This window comes from Phaenicophaeus curvirostris, chromosome 1 (assembly GCF_032191515.1).
Source record: "Phaenicophaeus curvirostris isolate KB17595 chromosome 1, BPBGC_Pcur_1.0, whole genome shotgun sequence".
Taxonomy (NCBI): Eukaryota; Metazoa; Chordata; class Aves; order Cuculiformes; family Cuculidae; genus Phaenicophaeus; species Phaenicophaeus curvirostris.
The window spans coordinates 47,642,068-47,660,259 of NC_091392.1; the positions used below are offsets into that span (position 1 = coordinate 47,642,068).

At 39.0% G+C, this 18,192-nt stretch overlaps 1 protein-coding gene across 1 annotated transcript in view; it reads right to left on the reverse strand.

Moving 5' to 3' along the window:
• Window positions 1-18,192, reverse strand: part of PTPRR (protein tyrosine phosphatase receptor type R) — a 149,175-nt gene that overhangs the window by 11,356 nt on the left and 119,627 nt on the right. Inside the window, exons 8-11 of the mRNA XM_069857441.1 lie at window positions 17,214-17,298; window positions 10,535-10,614; window positions 8,212-8,349; window positions 135-245 (exon numbers count right to left, since the gene is read on the reverse strand). Of these exons, the coding sequence (XP_069713542.1) occupies window positions 135-245; window positions 8,212-8,349; window positions 10,535-10,614; window positions 17,214-17,298 (414 nt within the window). The remainder of the gene's footprint in view (window positions 1-134; window positions 246-8,211; window positions 8,350-10,534; window positions 10,615-17,213; window positions 17,299-18,192) is intronic.

Sequence of the window (18,192 nt, forward strand, 5' to 3'; positions counted from 1 at the left end):
ACCTTGCAGCTGTGAACTTCATAGCTCAGTTACTCCTGCAAAAATTTATGCCCTTCACAAAAACCACTTTAACTTCATTTAATGTTAATAAAATAAAGTATTATGAACAATGCTTCTCAGATGCAGATTGTTACCTTTATTGTAAGCAGACGGACAGTATAGTTCTCGCATTCTTGCACACTATCAACAAGGACTTCAACCTTCCCATAGATTCCTCTTTTTTCTGGCCAATAGAGTACACATTTCTGGAAAGCAAGTATCAGTGTTGTCAACAAATGAGATCCTGAAGCCATGTTAATATTTAATTTTTACAGAGAATGTATTTGTCTGGGAAGTTCAGATGAATTCAACTGAGGTGTTTTTCATGTGGGAAGCATTCCTATGTAAGACATTGCAAGGTTCTTAATGAATGCATTAGGCCTGATTTTCAGGATCTGAATGTTTTAAATATGGATCTCTACCACTGAACACTTTGAACAGCTGATTTTATTCTTAAAAACGCAATGAAATTCAGTTAAAGGAATTATTTTCTGCATTCAAAATGAAAGTTGTTTTTTCTAGAACATTCTTTAATTCTTAAAATGTAATTTATAGAATTTACTCTTTCCAAAAATGATTTCCTTCTGAGCAAGAGATTCAGAATTTCTCCTCTCCTCGCAAGACTTTTTATCCTCTTTACTTTCCTGAGCTGTGATACAACAAAGTGTGTAAATGTACCCTTAGATCTTACTGAATTCAATGGAACTTAATGTTCATGTTAAAGTATTTTGCCATGTCCTAGATAACTTACTGGAAATGAATGTTAAAAAAATGCATCAGTCTTACTAGAGCTACACAAGATATATACAGAATCATTAATGAATTAGTAGTCTTATAGTATTTCAGCAATGTATCTGACAAGCATCTACTAAAAAGGAGATGGAAAAAATAGTATTTGCAATATGAACCACTTTATTTTTCCCCTGCAACAGTTTCCTTACCTTCAAGTCAACTGCAACTTCATAGTAATTTCCATTAAAGTATCTCTATAGTCTACCTGAAAGCAAACATCCCTGTTGTCTAAATACTTCACTAAAAAAGATTCTCATTACCTTAAGAGTGCAAGGTGTTTGAATGACACATTTTCTGAAACAGTTCTGGTAAATACAACTTGTTCATGAGATAAAAAACCCCAACCAATTAAAGAAAACCTTCTTTTTAATATCTAATGCAGAGGTACAAAAAAAAACCCCAAAAGAACAGACAATTCCACAATAACTGGAATCCCAGAAAGGATTTGTTTGCATTTCCTCATAAACTCTTGCTATAGAAATTAGTAACTATTTAGACAGTAGCCTATATCATGCAGCAAAATGAAACAATCCCTTTAATATAATTACTTGCCATAAACCTTAACTCCCAGTAAATCCTGCTAAAAATGAACCAGAGAAAAACATCAGTGAAATGCAAGCCTTTACCACCAGGTGTGATCTTCCAGCTGCTACTCGATAACCCAATAGCTGATTGAACCAAATTGTCCCTGTTCTATAAATACTTTTCTAAAAATAGATGCTCATTACCTTAATAGTGTAAGGTGTGTGAAAGCCATATTTTCTGAAATAATGCTGACCAATCTGACTGGTTTCATTCAGATCCTGTCTTTTGCAGAATTACTCGAACATCCTAAATTTGCTCTCTCCCCGAAGACATCAAGAATGGCAATAAAATACTCAGAAATTTGTATGAAAAAAGTGTTCATGAGTTCCACAGTCCCCCCCATGTGACACATATAGCTACTATCATCTACCAGATCTGCAATTCATGCCCCTCCCTGGGAGTGTAGTTTTCAGTGCTAATATGGGAAAAAGAAAAGTCTAAATACAGAATTGTACCCTGACAATCAACAATAGTTGAGTCAGCCCCTGAGATTTCTTGATAAATGCAACCATGCGACGTTCACTACAAAGCCTTCAGGCACTCCAGAAGAGTGTTTTTCTTGACTCTTTCCCAGAACTGGAATTGGCAACTTCTGCTGGGTGGACAATGAAATGGGGCTGTTCATTAAAATAACTTTCATTTAACAGTTCATCTACATTTATTGAGATACAATGGATTATTTTTAACACAGTCTCCGTGTTTTATATTTTAAAAAGCTTTTATCTTTCTAGAATACCGATTGTTGCTGCTTTAAAAAATAGCCTTAAAAAACTTAAAAACAGACCCGGGTTCAGCTGGTTCAGACACCTCTAAGAAGGCAGATGTTTGGGGGAATTAGCATGTTTTTTGAAAGTTAATTGCAACAAAAAGATAAAGATGTGAAAAAGAAACATATCAGACATAAAAAAAATAACATAGAAAAACCCAGAGCCATCAGCAACAAAAAGTGAATTGTCTCAAGCTATTGCTTGAACCTTATAGAGAAAATTCCACCGGTCTCAGGTAGGTACACTTTAAAACCATTAAAAACCCAAACACAATGCTTAAGAAGGATGCTCTCTAGCCTCATGTCTATAAACTTATTGCCCACAGTTTGTATTAGAAGAAGTTATTTGTTCTTATCGTCACGTTGTCCTCCACCTCTGCCCTTTGCACTGGTCCTGATTCTGTTCCTTGCTCTTCTTTCAGGCTGCATAGTTTCCCTTTCAGCATGTTCATCTACCACAGCCCTTTCTAAATAGGTCACATGTTTTGTGAATTTGGGATTGAGCGTAGACTTTTCTCTGCAGTCAGCAAATATATAACAGGATTTTTTAAAAGATGCTTAAGCTCAAAAAAACCACCAAGTTGCAGGGCAGTCAAAAGCCTGGGAATCTTCTTACTTTCATGTGGAAAATCCCATCTTCCTGCCATCTTTCAAATTCCCCCCTCAGATACATTCCCATTAGTTAGCTTTTTGCTAATAAGTGATTATTTATTTCTGATCTGGTGCATGACCTTTCTTTAAAAAAAAACAGAAAAAAACAACATTCCCTGACCCGAACAGGAAATTTATACAAGAAACAGTATCTCATGTAACCTTTGATTTCAGCTTTTGCCCTCCCCACCCTCCGACAGGGCTGCATGCCCCTGTCCTGTCTCCTTTTGTGCTCTATCCCACGCCTGCTGGGTGCCAGGCTTCATGGGACTGCTCCTGAGGTAGATCTCCATAACTGAGTTCGATCTGGCCCTGCCTTGGTCCGGGGCTGGCACAAGCTATTTGCTGTGATTGGTCTATGTTACGGAGCACAGGTTTTTTTAACTTGCCAGAAGTGCTCCTACTGGAGACCAGTCCCCTGATTCTGCTGAAGGGAGGGAGGCTTGCTGAGATGACATGTTATTTACCTGCTTTACTTTCCCTGGATTTGGACCCTAAAAAAAAATTAGTTTAAAAACTCTCAGATAGCCGTGAGTTGCTTTACTTCAGCTCCACTTTTTGTGTATTTTTCTATATAGCAATACCAACAAATTTTCATATTAAATGTCCTAAAAACCAAGCTGACACACAACAGTAAAAAATTACAACAAAGGTTGAATTCCAGAATCCCTTTTTACTCCCACCCTCTATTTACTGTCACTAGTTACTCAGGCATGAGTGGTATACTTTAAGAGGGCTTGCAGGATTTGCCTTCATGTACTAAAATCCTCAAAGTTAGGACCAAATCTTCTTAAGTTTTTCAAAGACCTAAGACATATCTATGGTGCCAATACTCAACTAATAAATCATCTTCAAAGAAGCTTATGTGAATTCTGTAAAAGGCAGGATTTCCGAATTCTAAAATCTACTTTGCTATGTGTAGATAAGCATGCCTATTTCATGAAGAAATAATATGAGCTTTAAACAGTGAATTAACAAGATTGTCCTAGATAATTACTGACAACAAGGTTTACATTATCTGAGTTGAACAAATATGTTGTTTAATGCATCCTGTATTCTTGCAGAATGCTGTATGGTATTCTTTATTTATGCTTCCCAAGTATGTTTCCTGGTTAATAGGTAACTAAATGCACATTATCTATAGAGTACATCTCAGAACTACAAAAAGCGGCTGATACAACCAATTCTTACATTCCACATATTTGTCTAATTTCCATTGCTCAATTGTCTTAAGTAAACTCTGTAATATATGAAGTCTATATGTGTCTCACGGATAAAGCTTTGTAATATTGTGTCCTAAAATATTACTACAGAATTAGAGATAGTCACCTTCAGTGGGTGAATTACTTATTGTCTTAGAGTGAGATGGATCACTCTCTGGAGGTGACTACTGCTCTTCAGTGACCAGGGAGGGTGCCTAGGACACTATATGAGATGTTATTTTCTTCAAACTAATCCTAAATTATAGCCTAGAATTCCAAGTTTCTCATTATTTATTCAGGCAGAAACTCTTTTGCTGTGGTGTCTCCTTGCACAGGTAGATTTCCAGTCTCTTCAGATGTTGCATAATTTTGAGGACAGGCTTTGCAGCTTCTGCCTAAAATACTGACAGCACCCATAGTTCCTTCAGCATTACTGTTGCATACAAATCAGTCTCCTTTTTTTTATCAGAATTCAAAATGAAAAGGAAAGAAAATCCAATAATTTAATGCTTCATGCTTTTTTCATACAGCTGAAATAAGCATTTTGCTCAGCACTCTGCTTTCACATTAGCCTTCAGAGGAGGGCTACAAAGATGAAGCAGAAGGCTAGAGCACCTCTGCTATGAGGACAAGCTGAGAGAGTTGGGGTTGTTCAGCCTGGAGAAGAGAAGGCTCTGAGGAGATCTTATAGTGGCCTTCCAGTACTTGAAGGAGACTAAAAGAAAGCTAGGGAGAGACTTGTTACAAGGGTGTGTAGTGATAGGATGAGGGGGAATGGCTATAAATTGGAGAGGGAAAAATTTAGACTAGACATTAGAAAGAAATTCTTCTTGATGAGGGTGGTGAAACACTGGCACAGATTGCCCAGGGAAGTTGTGAATCATAGAATCATAGAATAACCAGGTTGGAAGAGACCCACCAGATCATCGAGTCCAACCATTCCTATCAAACACTAAACCATGCCCCTCAGCACCTCATCCACCCGTCCTTAAACACCTCCAGGGAAGGTGACTCAACCACCTCCCTGAGCAACCTGTTCCAGTGCCCAATGACCCTTTCCGTGAAAAATTTTTTCCTTATGTCCAGCCTAAATCTCCCCTGGCGGAGCTTGAGGCCATTCCCTCTTGTCCTGTCCCCTGTCACTTGGGAGAAGAGGTGTTGGATGGAGCAACCTCGTCTAGTGGAAGGTGTCCCTGCTCATGGCTGCAGGATTTGAGCTAGATGATCTTTAAGGTCCCTTCCAACCCAAACCATTCTATGATTCTTTAAATATATAATCATCCATCTTACAGAAATTTTTACCACAGCAAGTCTTTACCATTTTTTCATCTCACGGAAGAAAGTAATTCTATAGAAAACTGTGTTTGTCATCATTTCACACAATTCCCATTTTCGTTGCACATCCATCACATCAGTACATTAAACAACGACACTCATGTCCCAAATAATTTTATTTATGCTAAATATATGAATTTACTGTTGAGATTAAGGCTTTACATGTGTCTCTCATTTGAGATGTCCCTCATTATACAATATTATATACATTATAGTATATTATAGCTCAGATGGAGTCTATGTTATACAAACTAGAGAATGGGGCCTATATCTGAGAGTCAGGTAAGGGAGTTTATTTGTGCAGTGGTGGATGTGTATGAGTGGAAAAATACACTTTCAAATATGAAGGCATTTGTATGTGTGTATTCTGCAGATCTACCTCCCTGAAAATAATGGTAATGAAGCACACTGCAGAGAAGAAAAAACATGAAGTATTATTATGCTAAATAACATCTGCTTTTGCCTTCTCTCTATAGACAGCAAATGCTTTAACAGTGAAGTTGATATGCTGAGCATAACCACTAGCTTGGCGGTTGGTTTCATTAGCAAACAAGGTTTCAGGAGGAACCTGCTAATGATGGGAGAATTCCTAAGGTTTCTAGACAGGGCAGGACAACTTTTGCAAACACAGCCTCTCTACATAGTCTGGGAACGATTTGAGATTCCTCCTCCTTTCTGTTAGGAGGAAATCACCACTGCCAGGCCACAACAATGCGGATAAACACCAGTGCCTACAGCCTGCGTAACTCAGGTAAACACAGGGCTTCCTGACATGATGGAAACCACTGAGCACTTCTTTCAAGTCATTCTTCTTACACAGTGTCAGATGTGAGTGTTTAAATAGTCAGCACTTCCTCAGTGAAATACTTATTCATTTGTCTAGTTAGGCTGGGGTAAGTTTTCCATGCTTTTAGGAGTAAACTTTTTAATGTAGACCTCTGGACACTTGTTTGAGCAGCATAGTGCAAAATGGCACCTCATTTAGAATATTCTTGAAATATTTTACGGGACCAACCTACTTTTTACGTACAGCTTTCTTAAAATCCACTGGATTTTAGATTAATGTTAGAAGCCCAGACTCACAGTGACAAACGCCAAGTAGTGGTCAAGGGCAGAAGAAAGAAGAGTCCATGTTTAAATGGAGCAGTGAGTTTGAGCCCTGAGAACATACTCAGAATCTTGGCCCCCTGAAAATTCGAGCTGGGAACTTGGCCTGAATTAACTGTTTCTCTGTCATTACATGCATCTGAGTTTGAAGAGCAAAGGTGTGAGTGGAGCAGGGGCAGCTGCTTACCTGGCAAGGTGCTGAGACTTGGTTGAGGCACCTACCTGAGCTGGGAATTGCTACCAAGCCTAGCAGTTTGGACTCAAGAAAAAACTCAGACTCCTTTACGTCTGCCTCTCTCCTGTCTGCAAGCCCTGTAAACCACTTCTTTAAATTTCAGTCTTCCGGAACAGAGCTTTGCGTTGGCCCTCTGCATAGGAGAGTTATTTTCATTCCTTATGTCTGGCAGTCACAAATATGGACTCTGGCATTATCAAGAAAAGCTTGGCAACAATTTACATGAACACTAAATAAAGCTATTAAAGATGTAGTTGGGAATTGATCCAAAAGTCACAGAATATATAACAGGCAGTTAGATGGCTATTAGCAATTAAAATGGAGTTGTCATCCCTAGCTGGTACAAAGATAAAGAGCTGTGTATTTCCATTCTGGCTAAGTCCCTTCATAGTATTGGCATTTGGGAGCCCAAACTGTATTTATGGGATGGTCCAGAAGATTTGTAATATCTGGAGTGGATCCAGAACCTGCCATTACAGCAAAGCACAAACTCCAAACGTATCCGGAAACCTCTAATCATAACATTAATCATCTATTCTTTATGTATCAGAAAGTAACAAGACGTACAGAGGTGACCAACTGATAAATGAGACGTTTCTTAAAGAGTTATGAACCCAACAGCAGAGATCTAGAATCACAGAATCATTGAATGTTCTGAGTTGGAAGGTATCCAAAAGGATCATTGAGTGCAACTCCTGTCCCTGCACAGGATAACCACAAAATTCACATGATGTGTCTGAGGGTGTTGTCAAAATGCTTCTTGAATATTGGCAGGCTTGGTACCATGAGTGCTTTCCTGGGGAGCATATTCCAGTGCCCCACCACCCTGTGGGTGAAAAAACTTCTAATATCCAGCCCAACCCCACCCCAGCACAGCTTCCTGACTTTTCCTCGGGTCCTATCATTGGTCACCAGAGAGAAGAGACCAGCATCTGCTCCTCCTCCTCCCCTTATGAGGAAGCTGCAGACTGTGATGTGGTCTCCCCTGCAGGCGGAACAGACCAAGTGACCTCAGCCGTTCCTCACATGGCTGCCCCACAAACCCTTCATCAACTTTGCAGCTTCCTCCAGACACTCTCCAGTACCTTTAAATCCTTTTAATACTGTGGTGTCTGAAACTGCACCCAATACTCAAGGTGGGGCCACACCAGTGCGGAGCTGAGAGGGACAATGCCCTCCCTCAACTGGCTGCCAACGCCATGCTGGATGAACCCCAGGACATGGTTGGCCTCCTTGGCCACCAGGGCACACTGCTGGCTCATGTTCAACTTGCTGTGGACCAGATCCTCCAGAAAATGGAATTGCTTTTTGTCTTTTTTTCAATACATCTCTCATGATTGCTCTGCAATAACAGTTGGTCTGTTTGGCTACCCCAACATTTCTTTTCATATTGTCTATTACCAGGTATTTAAGAGCCAGTTATCTGCCCATATCTGCTGAAGTTCTTTATACGGTACGCAGCCATATGAATAAATTCTTACTTTGGCTATTTGTCATACCTCATTTTTTTCTTTCAGCTTTGTGATCATAACAATGACAGGGCTGTCTTCTTGCCAAACCATCTGCCAGAAATCATTCACGGTATTAATCATAGGTCCCTGAGTTGCAATGAAAGCCTTCTCTTTACCTCCATATCCCTGGTTTAGAAACAGAAGCAAAAAAAAAGCACATTTACTTTGAATTCACATGGCTGAATAACATTGCAGGTGAATGTTCTAAAAGAACACCAAAATAAATCTGGAATTAAAAAAAAAAATTATTTGAGCTGAAAGCAGTTATGAGTAACAGTAGAGCAGGTCAGAAATTTTTCAGTAGAACAGCTTTTCCTCTAGAAACTACTCATTTGATGGCCTGAAATGGTCCTGAGAATACATCAATCCCTCTCATTTTTCCCTGCTTACTTGGCTTCTTCTAGCTTACCCTGTTCTTCAAATTGCTAGGGTTTTCTTCCATCATCCATTGGTACTTTAATTCATGATTTATATTCCTGCGGTGTTTACAAGATAGTTTACAGTCAACAACGCACAGAAAAATAATGAGAACTATAAAACTGGTTTCTACAAAGATTCATGACAGGAACATAGATTTAAAATACATGAATGCTTGTGAATTCAAAGACTCTGCTATGCATCTTTGCTAAGGAAGAATGAGACCTTATAGGGGGGACAGCATATCAGTATAAGGAGTCCTGAGAGATCCAAGTGCATAGGAGGTCAAAGAAAGGTCAGGTAAACAGTAGGGAAGCAGAGGAAAGGGAAAGAAAAGAAGAAATAGGAAAGCCAAGAGATTGCCTTCTTATTTTTCGGGTGAGAAGGGGAACTTGTGAGTTTGTCCAGTGACAGGGTGCCCAACAGTAATGCAAATCAAGAAAGCCTGGCAATGTCTGAAGTGGGTGAGTGAATGGAGAATAGCTGGAGGTGATGCCTGAGCTTCTAGCTGTAGGTCTTCCTTTTGTGTGCCTTTCTCCTTGAGAGCTGTTACTCATTGAATGAACCAATTGGATAGAACCTCAGCAGGTATACAGTCCTCTTTCTACTTGCCAATCTGCCTGAACATACTTTGCCCAAGACACGTCTGTCAGGATCCCAGCAAGCCTAATTATATTGCATAAATGGACACAAAATTTCATTTCCTCACCAGGTTGTCTTTTTCTGCAGCTGCTGACAGTTCAGCTGGTGTTAGCAGCAGAAGAAATCACCATATATTGGCCTGAAGGGTGGTGGCATGGGGAAAAAGGAGACCTGCCTGACTGATAGAAGAGTTGCTTTACAAAGAGAAACACTCTGCTTATTTACATAATGATGTCTTTCATACAAAACGCTGAAAGCACAGGATGTAAAGTGAGGCAGGGCAAGGGTCGTGTGGTATGTGTACATAAATATTGATATACTGTTATTTAAATATGCAACATCATTGTAGAGTTCTGGGGCCAAATTTCATTTGCAATTTTATATTTATTCCAGCTGAGTATTTGGTACATAACTCTAATAAAAACATTTAATTTTGCAGGTAGAGGACTACACTCCAAACACTTGACTGAAGTAGTTTCTTAGTAGTCCATTCAGCATACACTGTGCCATGAGCTCAAGAAGGCTCTGTATGTGCGAGTGACATTGAGGATGATAACATAGCTGACACTTAGAAAAGTACTTTCAAAAAGGATTCATGTCGGTAAAGTCTTTGTATCATGTAACCATTCAATATAAGGAATAAAATGTGAAAGCCTGTGTGCTGTCCACATATGTATTATTAATTCATCTTTTTATGCTCCTTTTCACAAACTTGTTACAGTATTTACTTTGACTTTATAATTTACCTTGAAAGTGTATTTACTTAACTGATGATTTCAATACTATCACTTGATGTAGTTAGGCATAAAAAAAAGTCATCATCACTGAACTTGTTTGTGGACAACATGACTGCAATGAACAACCATACAGCTTACATCTCTTTACCAAAATATTGGTATCTCTGTCACCATTAAAAGGTAACCCTCTTTTCCTTACTATAAGGCAGTAGGACAATACTAAATGACAAATACTGAAGTAAATAAATAGTAATGCATATGTTTCTTAATATTTTTATAAGCTATTCGATATATTTGTTTTCTTACTGCAGCCATTTTAGTACATTCATGGCTATGTGTTCTTTCTCACAAACAGCTCCTGAAACTACTTTTGTCATACCGATGTAGACAAAAAGATTAGGAATTGTCAGTGAAAATGTGTAGTAATAAAATGAGTGGCACCTTGGCAAAATCAGCTATTCACGTGGAAAATCAAATATTTCTCAAAAGCACATGAAGAGCGTACATTTACTTACCCTAATGTAGTTAGCATTTATGTAGGTACTCAAGGAGTCAGATGGATTCTTTGGTTTCAAATACACTCTGCTTAGAGGATCTAAGAGCACAAGGAAGATGGAAATTGAAAAGAAAACCCACAATTAGAAGATTTCTATAGAGAATCAAAGACTTGTTGAAGAAAATAATCGCCTGTTATTTGGGGCTGTCAAGCACTAAAGCATTATGCATCAAATTGTTCCTTCTGCAAAGGATCATCACGTGAAACTAAGGTACATCTATACTGCACAGGGCTGGGCTATGTAAAAGTATCTCAGCAAGCTGTGTGTACTGAAGCAACAAGTCCACATAATGTTCAGCAAGGTCTAGTCTGCCTTTGCTGAGTATCAAGCTGCCCTGTCTAGACTGTCTCCAAACCCCATGCAATATATTTGTGTGATGCTAGAAAATTACACCAACTCCTTTGGATTCAGCTTTGATATCTTTTCTTGAAGCTGTACCGTTTTAATGACTACAGTTGGATTTAAATGAAGAAAAATTCCCTCTGCCTGGGATGAAATGAACTGTGTGTTTTCATGCCTATTTAAGTTCACTGTTAGGGGCTGGACTGGGTAATCCATATCCTTCCCTTCAGTCCTGCAGTCTCATCTGAAACAATTTGTGACCATTCACGTGTACTAGATTGGAGACATAATGTCAAAATACAGGAACATTTTCCTTCACACTCTTCTTTCCTTCACTGCCTTGGATGACCTAGAATGGAGTGGAGGCCAGTTGTGTTGCATATAGAGCTGTTACTAAATTCCTCCTGCAAAGGAAGTTTTTGCTTGGTCATTTGTGATTATGGGATCCCCCATGTATTACCCTTTTGGAATGGAGACCTGTTGGTTTGGAAATAGTCTCTGTATAGCTGCTTTGCTGAGTAGATTCTAGGCAAAGTGTTCAAAGATATGTATGTGGATGCTGAACTGGAGACTGGTAAGAAACCACAATTTATTATGTGGCCCTGCTGCTTATTCAAGACATTTATAACTGATGTACATGTGCTGTAGCTAAAACTAGTATTTTCGGTGTTGCTTTTAATTTTTTTTTTTTTTTGTGACTTTTCATCCTGTTCCTAAGAACAAGGTAAAACCTTTTTCACTTAAAGGAAGAGGAGGGATGATCCCAAACATACTTTATATCCTTTTCCCACTGGAGGTCACAGGAGCATCTTGGACAGGAATGGAGACTTTGCAGGACCTAAACTGGTGTTTTGAAATTATGTTTCTGGAAATGTGCAAATGAATGCATGAGTTCTAGTTCAGAGTCTGTGTATACAAGTATTGTCCTCTCTGTTAAAGAGCACAACAAGAATCCTGCTTAGTTTTTGTTAAAATCTCTTTGTACTAGCTTTCCCGACTTTTTAACTCAGAAGGTTTTTTTCCCTTAACAATATGAGGACAGGAAACCTCTCATTCCTTTTCAGCACTGAGTGATTATTAGCCATTTCCACAAATGCCTGAGGCTACATGGCCTTGAAAAAACACCCTCTTCCTCTAGCTCACACAATGCCTCTGATTCTAGTGTCTCTTGACCCCTACCTTAAAAAACCTCTTCCAAGAAGACTCAACATCCAACTTAATCACCATGTCTTGCAATAAATCTCTCTGTTACTAAAGAGCAGCTAAATCAGTTTCAAAATTTCTGAGACCTCCTTCCAACTCCAATCAACAAAACAAACACTGCTTCTGAATGGCAATCTTGTCTAAAGCAACACTCTTGATCAGTTATGAAATAGGTAAATGCTCTAAGCTCACCTCTAAATGAGGAAAACCTGTGTGTCTCTAAAGATCCAGAGCCACTAAGCAATCATCAGACACAAATGGAAGTAATTAGCTTCCTCCTGAATGACAAATACCCTGAAGGTAATAATCTTTTTCTCAAGAATGGCAAAGTCTGAGAGTCTGAATCTACAGCAGAAAGACACAGATGGTGGCTGCAAAGCTGAATTCATCAGTGTTAGTAAAACATTTTGAAACACAGCAGAGCTGTTAAGCAGTTATAATTGCTAATAAAAAATGTGTCCTACAATTTTGTCTGAGGCAAAATTACTGCTGTTTTCTTCCATATATCTAGGAATTCTGGAATAGCTCTCCCACTAGAGTAATTATCTTTAACGCATTACTATTGGCCTGAATTTATTGTGCTGGAGGAATAGGAAGGTATTAATGGAGTGGTAGCTTGCTCCTGTGAAACTGCCTGGTGCAGGGAACAAGCTGGACTGTATGATCGCAGTGCTGAACAGCCTCTCCCACAGTCATTGATACTGGAGGTCCATCTACTCCACATACACCACTTTGTCATGTGAAGACCCAGGGCTTTGTCTCACTGCAAAGGCCATATTCATTGTGTGCTGGATATGATGTGCTGTGGTCATTTTTAGTTCTTCCGTTTCAGCTGCTACTGTGTTCTGAATTCTTTAGGACATGGGTATACTTGCATTTGTTTCACTTCCAGGATAAGTCTTTTTAAGTCCTAGTCTAGTCCTAGTTGCCTTACTGACAATAGGTCTGAAATACAGTGAGAAGGGCTGTTCTTAAGGTATTTCTGGTTTGTGGACAGGAAAGGAAGATTTTGAGGTGGACTGCACTCACACTTGCAGCCCAAAAGATCATACATATTTTGGATATTGAAGCATTTTGGAATTCATCCACCTCTGTTTTGCCTGGTTTTGCTTGCAATCTATGAATGGTTTACAGATATTGGTATTATCTGGCAAATATTGTAACACAGAACCTGGAGGGATCAAACCAGACTGCATTCCCAATCTCTGCCAGGTGAGGAATAGGCTATTAGACTTGCAAATAATATAACTGTTGCAAAACACCTCATGTATAAGACACCTGTAAACTATGCACAGTTTTTTAATCTCAGCTGAATAATTTCCTGGCATTGCAATATAATCGAGGATTTCTCAATGAAAAACTTAACAGATTTATCATGGTGAGTGCTTCTGCATTTTAAAATGTGCTTCAGCATTACAAAATAAAGTTTCATTCATGCAAAGGGAATGTTCCTTATCTCCTAAAAATAAGGTATGCCTAATATCTATTTACCTGTTTAACTATGCAGTGTAACATAGATAAATTATTATAATACTGGCTATTTACAAATATGATGTTTTAATCCTGGTGCCCACAACCAGGACAGATTTTGTTGACTCATGTGGATATACAAAAATACTCTGGTGAACCCATGTTGAATTCCACTAAGATTAAACAGTTTTTCTCCTTCTGTTTTGTAAAAATGATTTCTTTTCTTTAGTCTTTGAAAGCCTACTGGTGATCCTGTTGCCTTCATTAGGGAGCAGAGCTGGAGCAAGCATGAACATTTATAATCAGGCCTGTAGTGCTAGGGAGCTTGAAAGTTCTCAACATCAAGAGAATGATTTTCCAGCATCTGCCTATAAGCTTGCATAATGAAGTGCTTTGTTCATACAATTTAGATTTAACTTTCTCCTCTTCTTTAGCTGGAGTGCTAGAGCCAGTTGCAGCACAAGCATTTCAAGCAACAGCTTGTAGATTTGTGGGTTTGACTCACCAAGTGCTTTCTACCTTCGTGTTACTGTGAATCTCCTGTTATGCCAAGTGTTTTTTTCATTTAAGCTTTTGCCCTGAAGGTACTTTTCAGAGAGGGGTAAGGAATGACATCCAGGCACCTTGGATATGTCCTACACGTGAAAATGCCCACAGAATAGAGTTAAGCCACTTGCTCCATTGTAAAGATGCTCTGAAGCACCATAGGAATTCTGCTTCTGGTTTGAAGTGGAAAAGTGAGATAGGAAGGGGAGAAGATACAAGTCTTTGAAGCTGATGTCCTGCTGCAGGGATATGTAGAAAAGGCTGCAGGAGACAAGCTGGCAAAGGGGAAGATGTGAAGTAAGAGAATAAGGCAGGAGCATGGGGGCTGGTGTTCTGTCACAAGGATATGACTGTGGTGAGAAACAGAAATCTGTGTGCACGACTGGGAATCTGCTGAGAGGGAACGAGAGATTCTGTAGGTGCAGAAATGCAGCTGAAGATATGGATTGAGGTTTGGTGGGACCAATGGGTGGGGAAATAGTCAGGAGGAGGGATGGAGAAACAGTGATTTTAAGGAACAGTTAAGCCACTTGCCTCTGAATCTACAGTCTCATTAGTTGTATTAGCTTATTATTATAAAGCAAATAATGCTTAGAAAACTTAAAGAGGCATCCTAGTGTTTACATGAGTGTTGGCTATGTTCTACTGCAATTGAAACATATTTCATAGAAATGTAACATTTCCTGCACTTTATAGTTTTCAATATAGAATATAGAATATAGAATATAGAATATAGGTATGCATTTTATTTCACATGAGTATGTCTGGCTGGGTAGTATCTATTAATATGAACCTGCCCTCATGCACCCTGTCACAAAATTATCTCTTAAAAAAAAAGAGAACATGCTCCAGAGTGCAGAGGGTGGAGCTGGCAGGACTGGGCATTTTCAGGAGATAATCCATCAGCTCGAATGTCACTTGTCACCACAGGTGTCTCAATTCAGTAGACGCTCCCAGCACTGGGAATGGAAAAGCTGATGAGAATGTATGAAGCAGCGGGTTGATATCATCTGAACAGGAAACCAGGAAGGCTGTTGTATTTAATCACTCAAATCGTTTCCAAACCCTCTAGGACTGGGTGTGGGGTGTGCAAGTATTTATTATCAGCATGTGCCTCAATCCTCAAATTATCTTCTTCGAAACAGCCTGGTGCTAACACACAACAGACCTTTTGATTTCTGTCAAAGATGGTTAAAAAGTGACTGTCAGTGAAGAGCTGTGGTGTTCGCTGGCAGTGTGCTTGGACTGAAAAAGTGCCTCAGAGTTAGCAGCACATCCCAGCTCACTGAAGGTGAAAACACAAAGGCATGCTGGTTCTCAAAGCTCATCAGCATCAACCAGGGCCCAGCTGTCATGTCCCAATTCAAAACACATGCTGCAGTGAAACAGAACTCATTGCATTTTCAAGGCATTGCCAAAGGTGAACCTGATGGTGGCTTGGGCAGCTCGGACACAAGATGTTATGAGAAGGGAGAACCCCTTCCAAATATCCACTCATCAGGTGGAGGGAGGCTTGGCGATATCCTGGCTCCACTGCAGCTAATGGCAAAAGTCCTGCTGTCATCAAAGGGGTCAGAATTTCTCCTTCTGTGTACCACCTGTTGACATTGGGCCAAACTCTAAGGAACGCTGAATTTTCTAATTACTTGGTATATAATTTACATTCAGTTACTTACTTTCTTTAATTCCCTTTACCATTCCTCTACTGGACTCAGCTGCGCACAGCTATTAGTTGCAATAGATGAACTAACCTTGAAGTCAATGGGAATTTTACTGGGGGCTAAAGGGAAGCAAGGACTTCACACAATGAGTTTCTTTGCCAGCTACGTATCGCATTTCTGAGACTAATCTAATGGCTGAAGGCCATCAGTTTTCATTAATTTGACTGCAAGGTCTGTTCATGATGTGAACAAGTTACAATGCATTCAGACTTGCTAAGAGAAATCTTGTCATTTAAAGTGTGTGAATTTGCATGACCAGTAGATAACTTAGGCCTATAAGAACATTATAGAGATGTTTAGAAAACAAATTTCTAGATGATAGGATATACTGTCATTTAAAAACTATTCTTCATTGCAAGATAAGGGATGTGTTTAGATTTTTCTGTGGGAGTGTCCCCCAACATTTTGAATCACTGCACTTTTTCACTTTGGTGATGTCGAGATATTACAAACCCAGAACTGTTTATGTGTGTATTTAGTGCAATGTTAGAACTTCTGCAACCTATTTTGAAACTGAACACAGGAGAAAATGAGTGATAAAGGAAAAATGGAATGCTCCATTATTCCCCAACAAATGCCATTACAATAGCTGCATCTCAGATAAATGTGTATTTTGAAGGAAAACTATTCTACTGAAAAGTTTTCAATCACCTCTAATTATAAAAAAGCAGTTGTTACTTCATCAGGAATAAATAATTTGGGCCAATGAAAATACAGAAGCAGTAGAGCAAAGCAGTAACAAGTTTACAGCAACAATGAGGCAGCATTGCGTGGGAGCAGTTTCCTTACTAATCTAAACAGATTTCCTCTAAGCCACATGGTGCATGTAGAAGAAAACCAACACCAGAGGACTGATAAAGGTGAAAGTCCGCTACAAGAAAGGATAGGATGCACTTTTTGTTTTTAGTCTGAGCCACTTAATGTTGGACAGGACCCCAAATAGCTTGACCCAACTAGAGGGAATTCAGTGACTACAAGATGGTGTGGGCTGTGATGAAAGAAACAATCTCAGTCGTCTCATACTGCAGATCAGGGGAGCTACTGCAAAGCACAGCATACTTCTCTCTACCCATTCTGCTTGAGCTGTCCACCAGGGAAAACAAGGATGCACTTAGGCTGCATTTCATCACGTGGCTGGGATGCTGACAAAGTGTGTACATACTGAGGCATCCAGTGACAGTTCTGCATTTGCCAGTCCTACAGCACTGGGCTTTGTTGTCTTTCTATGTAGAATATAAATATATTTATCAATAGGTACACAATAATCAAAGATAAGACAGCTAGATTTTCACAGCAATATGTACCCAAAGCAGGACTAAATGTCATAGTAGGAAACCATGGGCTAACTCACTTACTTGGCAAAATTGTTCTATAGCGGTTTTTAGTTCCATGACTCGGGATGTCAATTTCTTTAGGATCCACAAAATTCATTGGTATTTCCTATAAAAAATAAATTAAATCAGATTGGTGTTTCCAAAGGAGCCATGCAGGAAATTATCACCAGAAGGCCATCTGCTGTTACACAACTGTCTTTTGACATCAAAGTTTTTAAGAAAAAAAGTGGTTCCCACCTCAAGTCTGTCAACACCCTTCCTTTAATAAACACAGGGAGTTGAATATTGAAGGGGTGACTTCCAAGGAATACTTCTGAAGAATTATTAAAAGCAAAACTTTTACAGGATTAGGAGAGAGGTTAAAATACACAATAGTTCTAGAAAAGTGGAGTTGAAAAGTTCAGTACTGTAGCAGAAAAGCACAACATTCTGCATAATTGGAGAGGAACTTTCAAAATAATTAAATATTAATATATATTAACATGTTTTAGTTTTGTGCAACGCCCTTAACAATGTCAGTCAAAGACCTTACTTCCTTTTTATAAAAACTACTAGAATGAAATGCCTTAGTCTCTTGCATTCAATGACTCAAAAGTGTAATAAAAATCTGAAGCTCTAGAGTCTCATTTCAATCTTTTAGTAACTGACTGGTGTTGTTTTCTTTAAATACAAATATGCAAGTAACTAATGTGACAGTTTGCTTGAAGTTCCAAAAATATACAAATGATAAACTCTTGACGAACTTAAAATTACTGGTTTCTAAATTGTTCATGAACATGAAAAGTAAAAATCCTCCAATTTCTAATTGACCAAAATGTTTCATTTGGTCTAATAGGGGGTAGGAATAATTTTGGTTTTTCAGTTCCTGAAACAACATAAGCGTTCTTACAGCTGAATAAAAACAACCCTTTGAAAATGGCAAGATGAAACACGTAGGGTTTTTTGCCCTGATCATGGGGAACATTTTACCAACCAAAGCACTGTGGCAAAATCACATTTA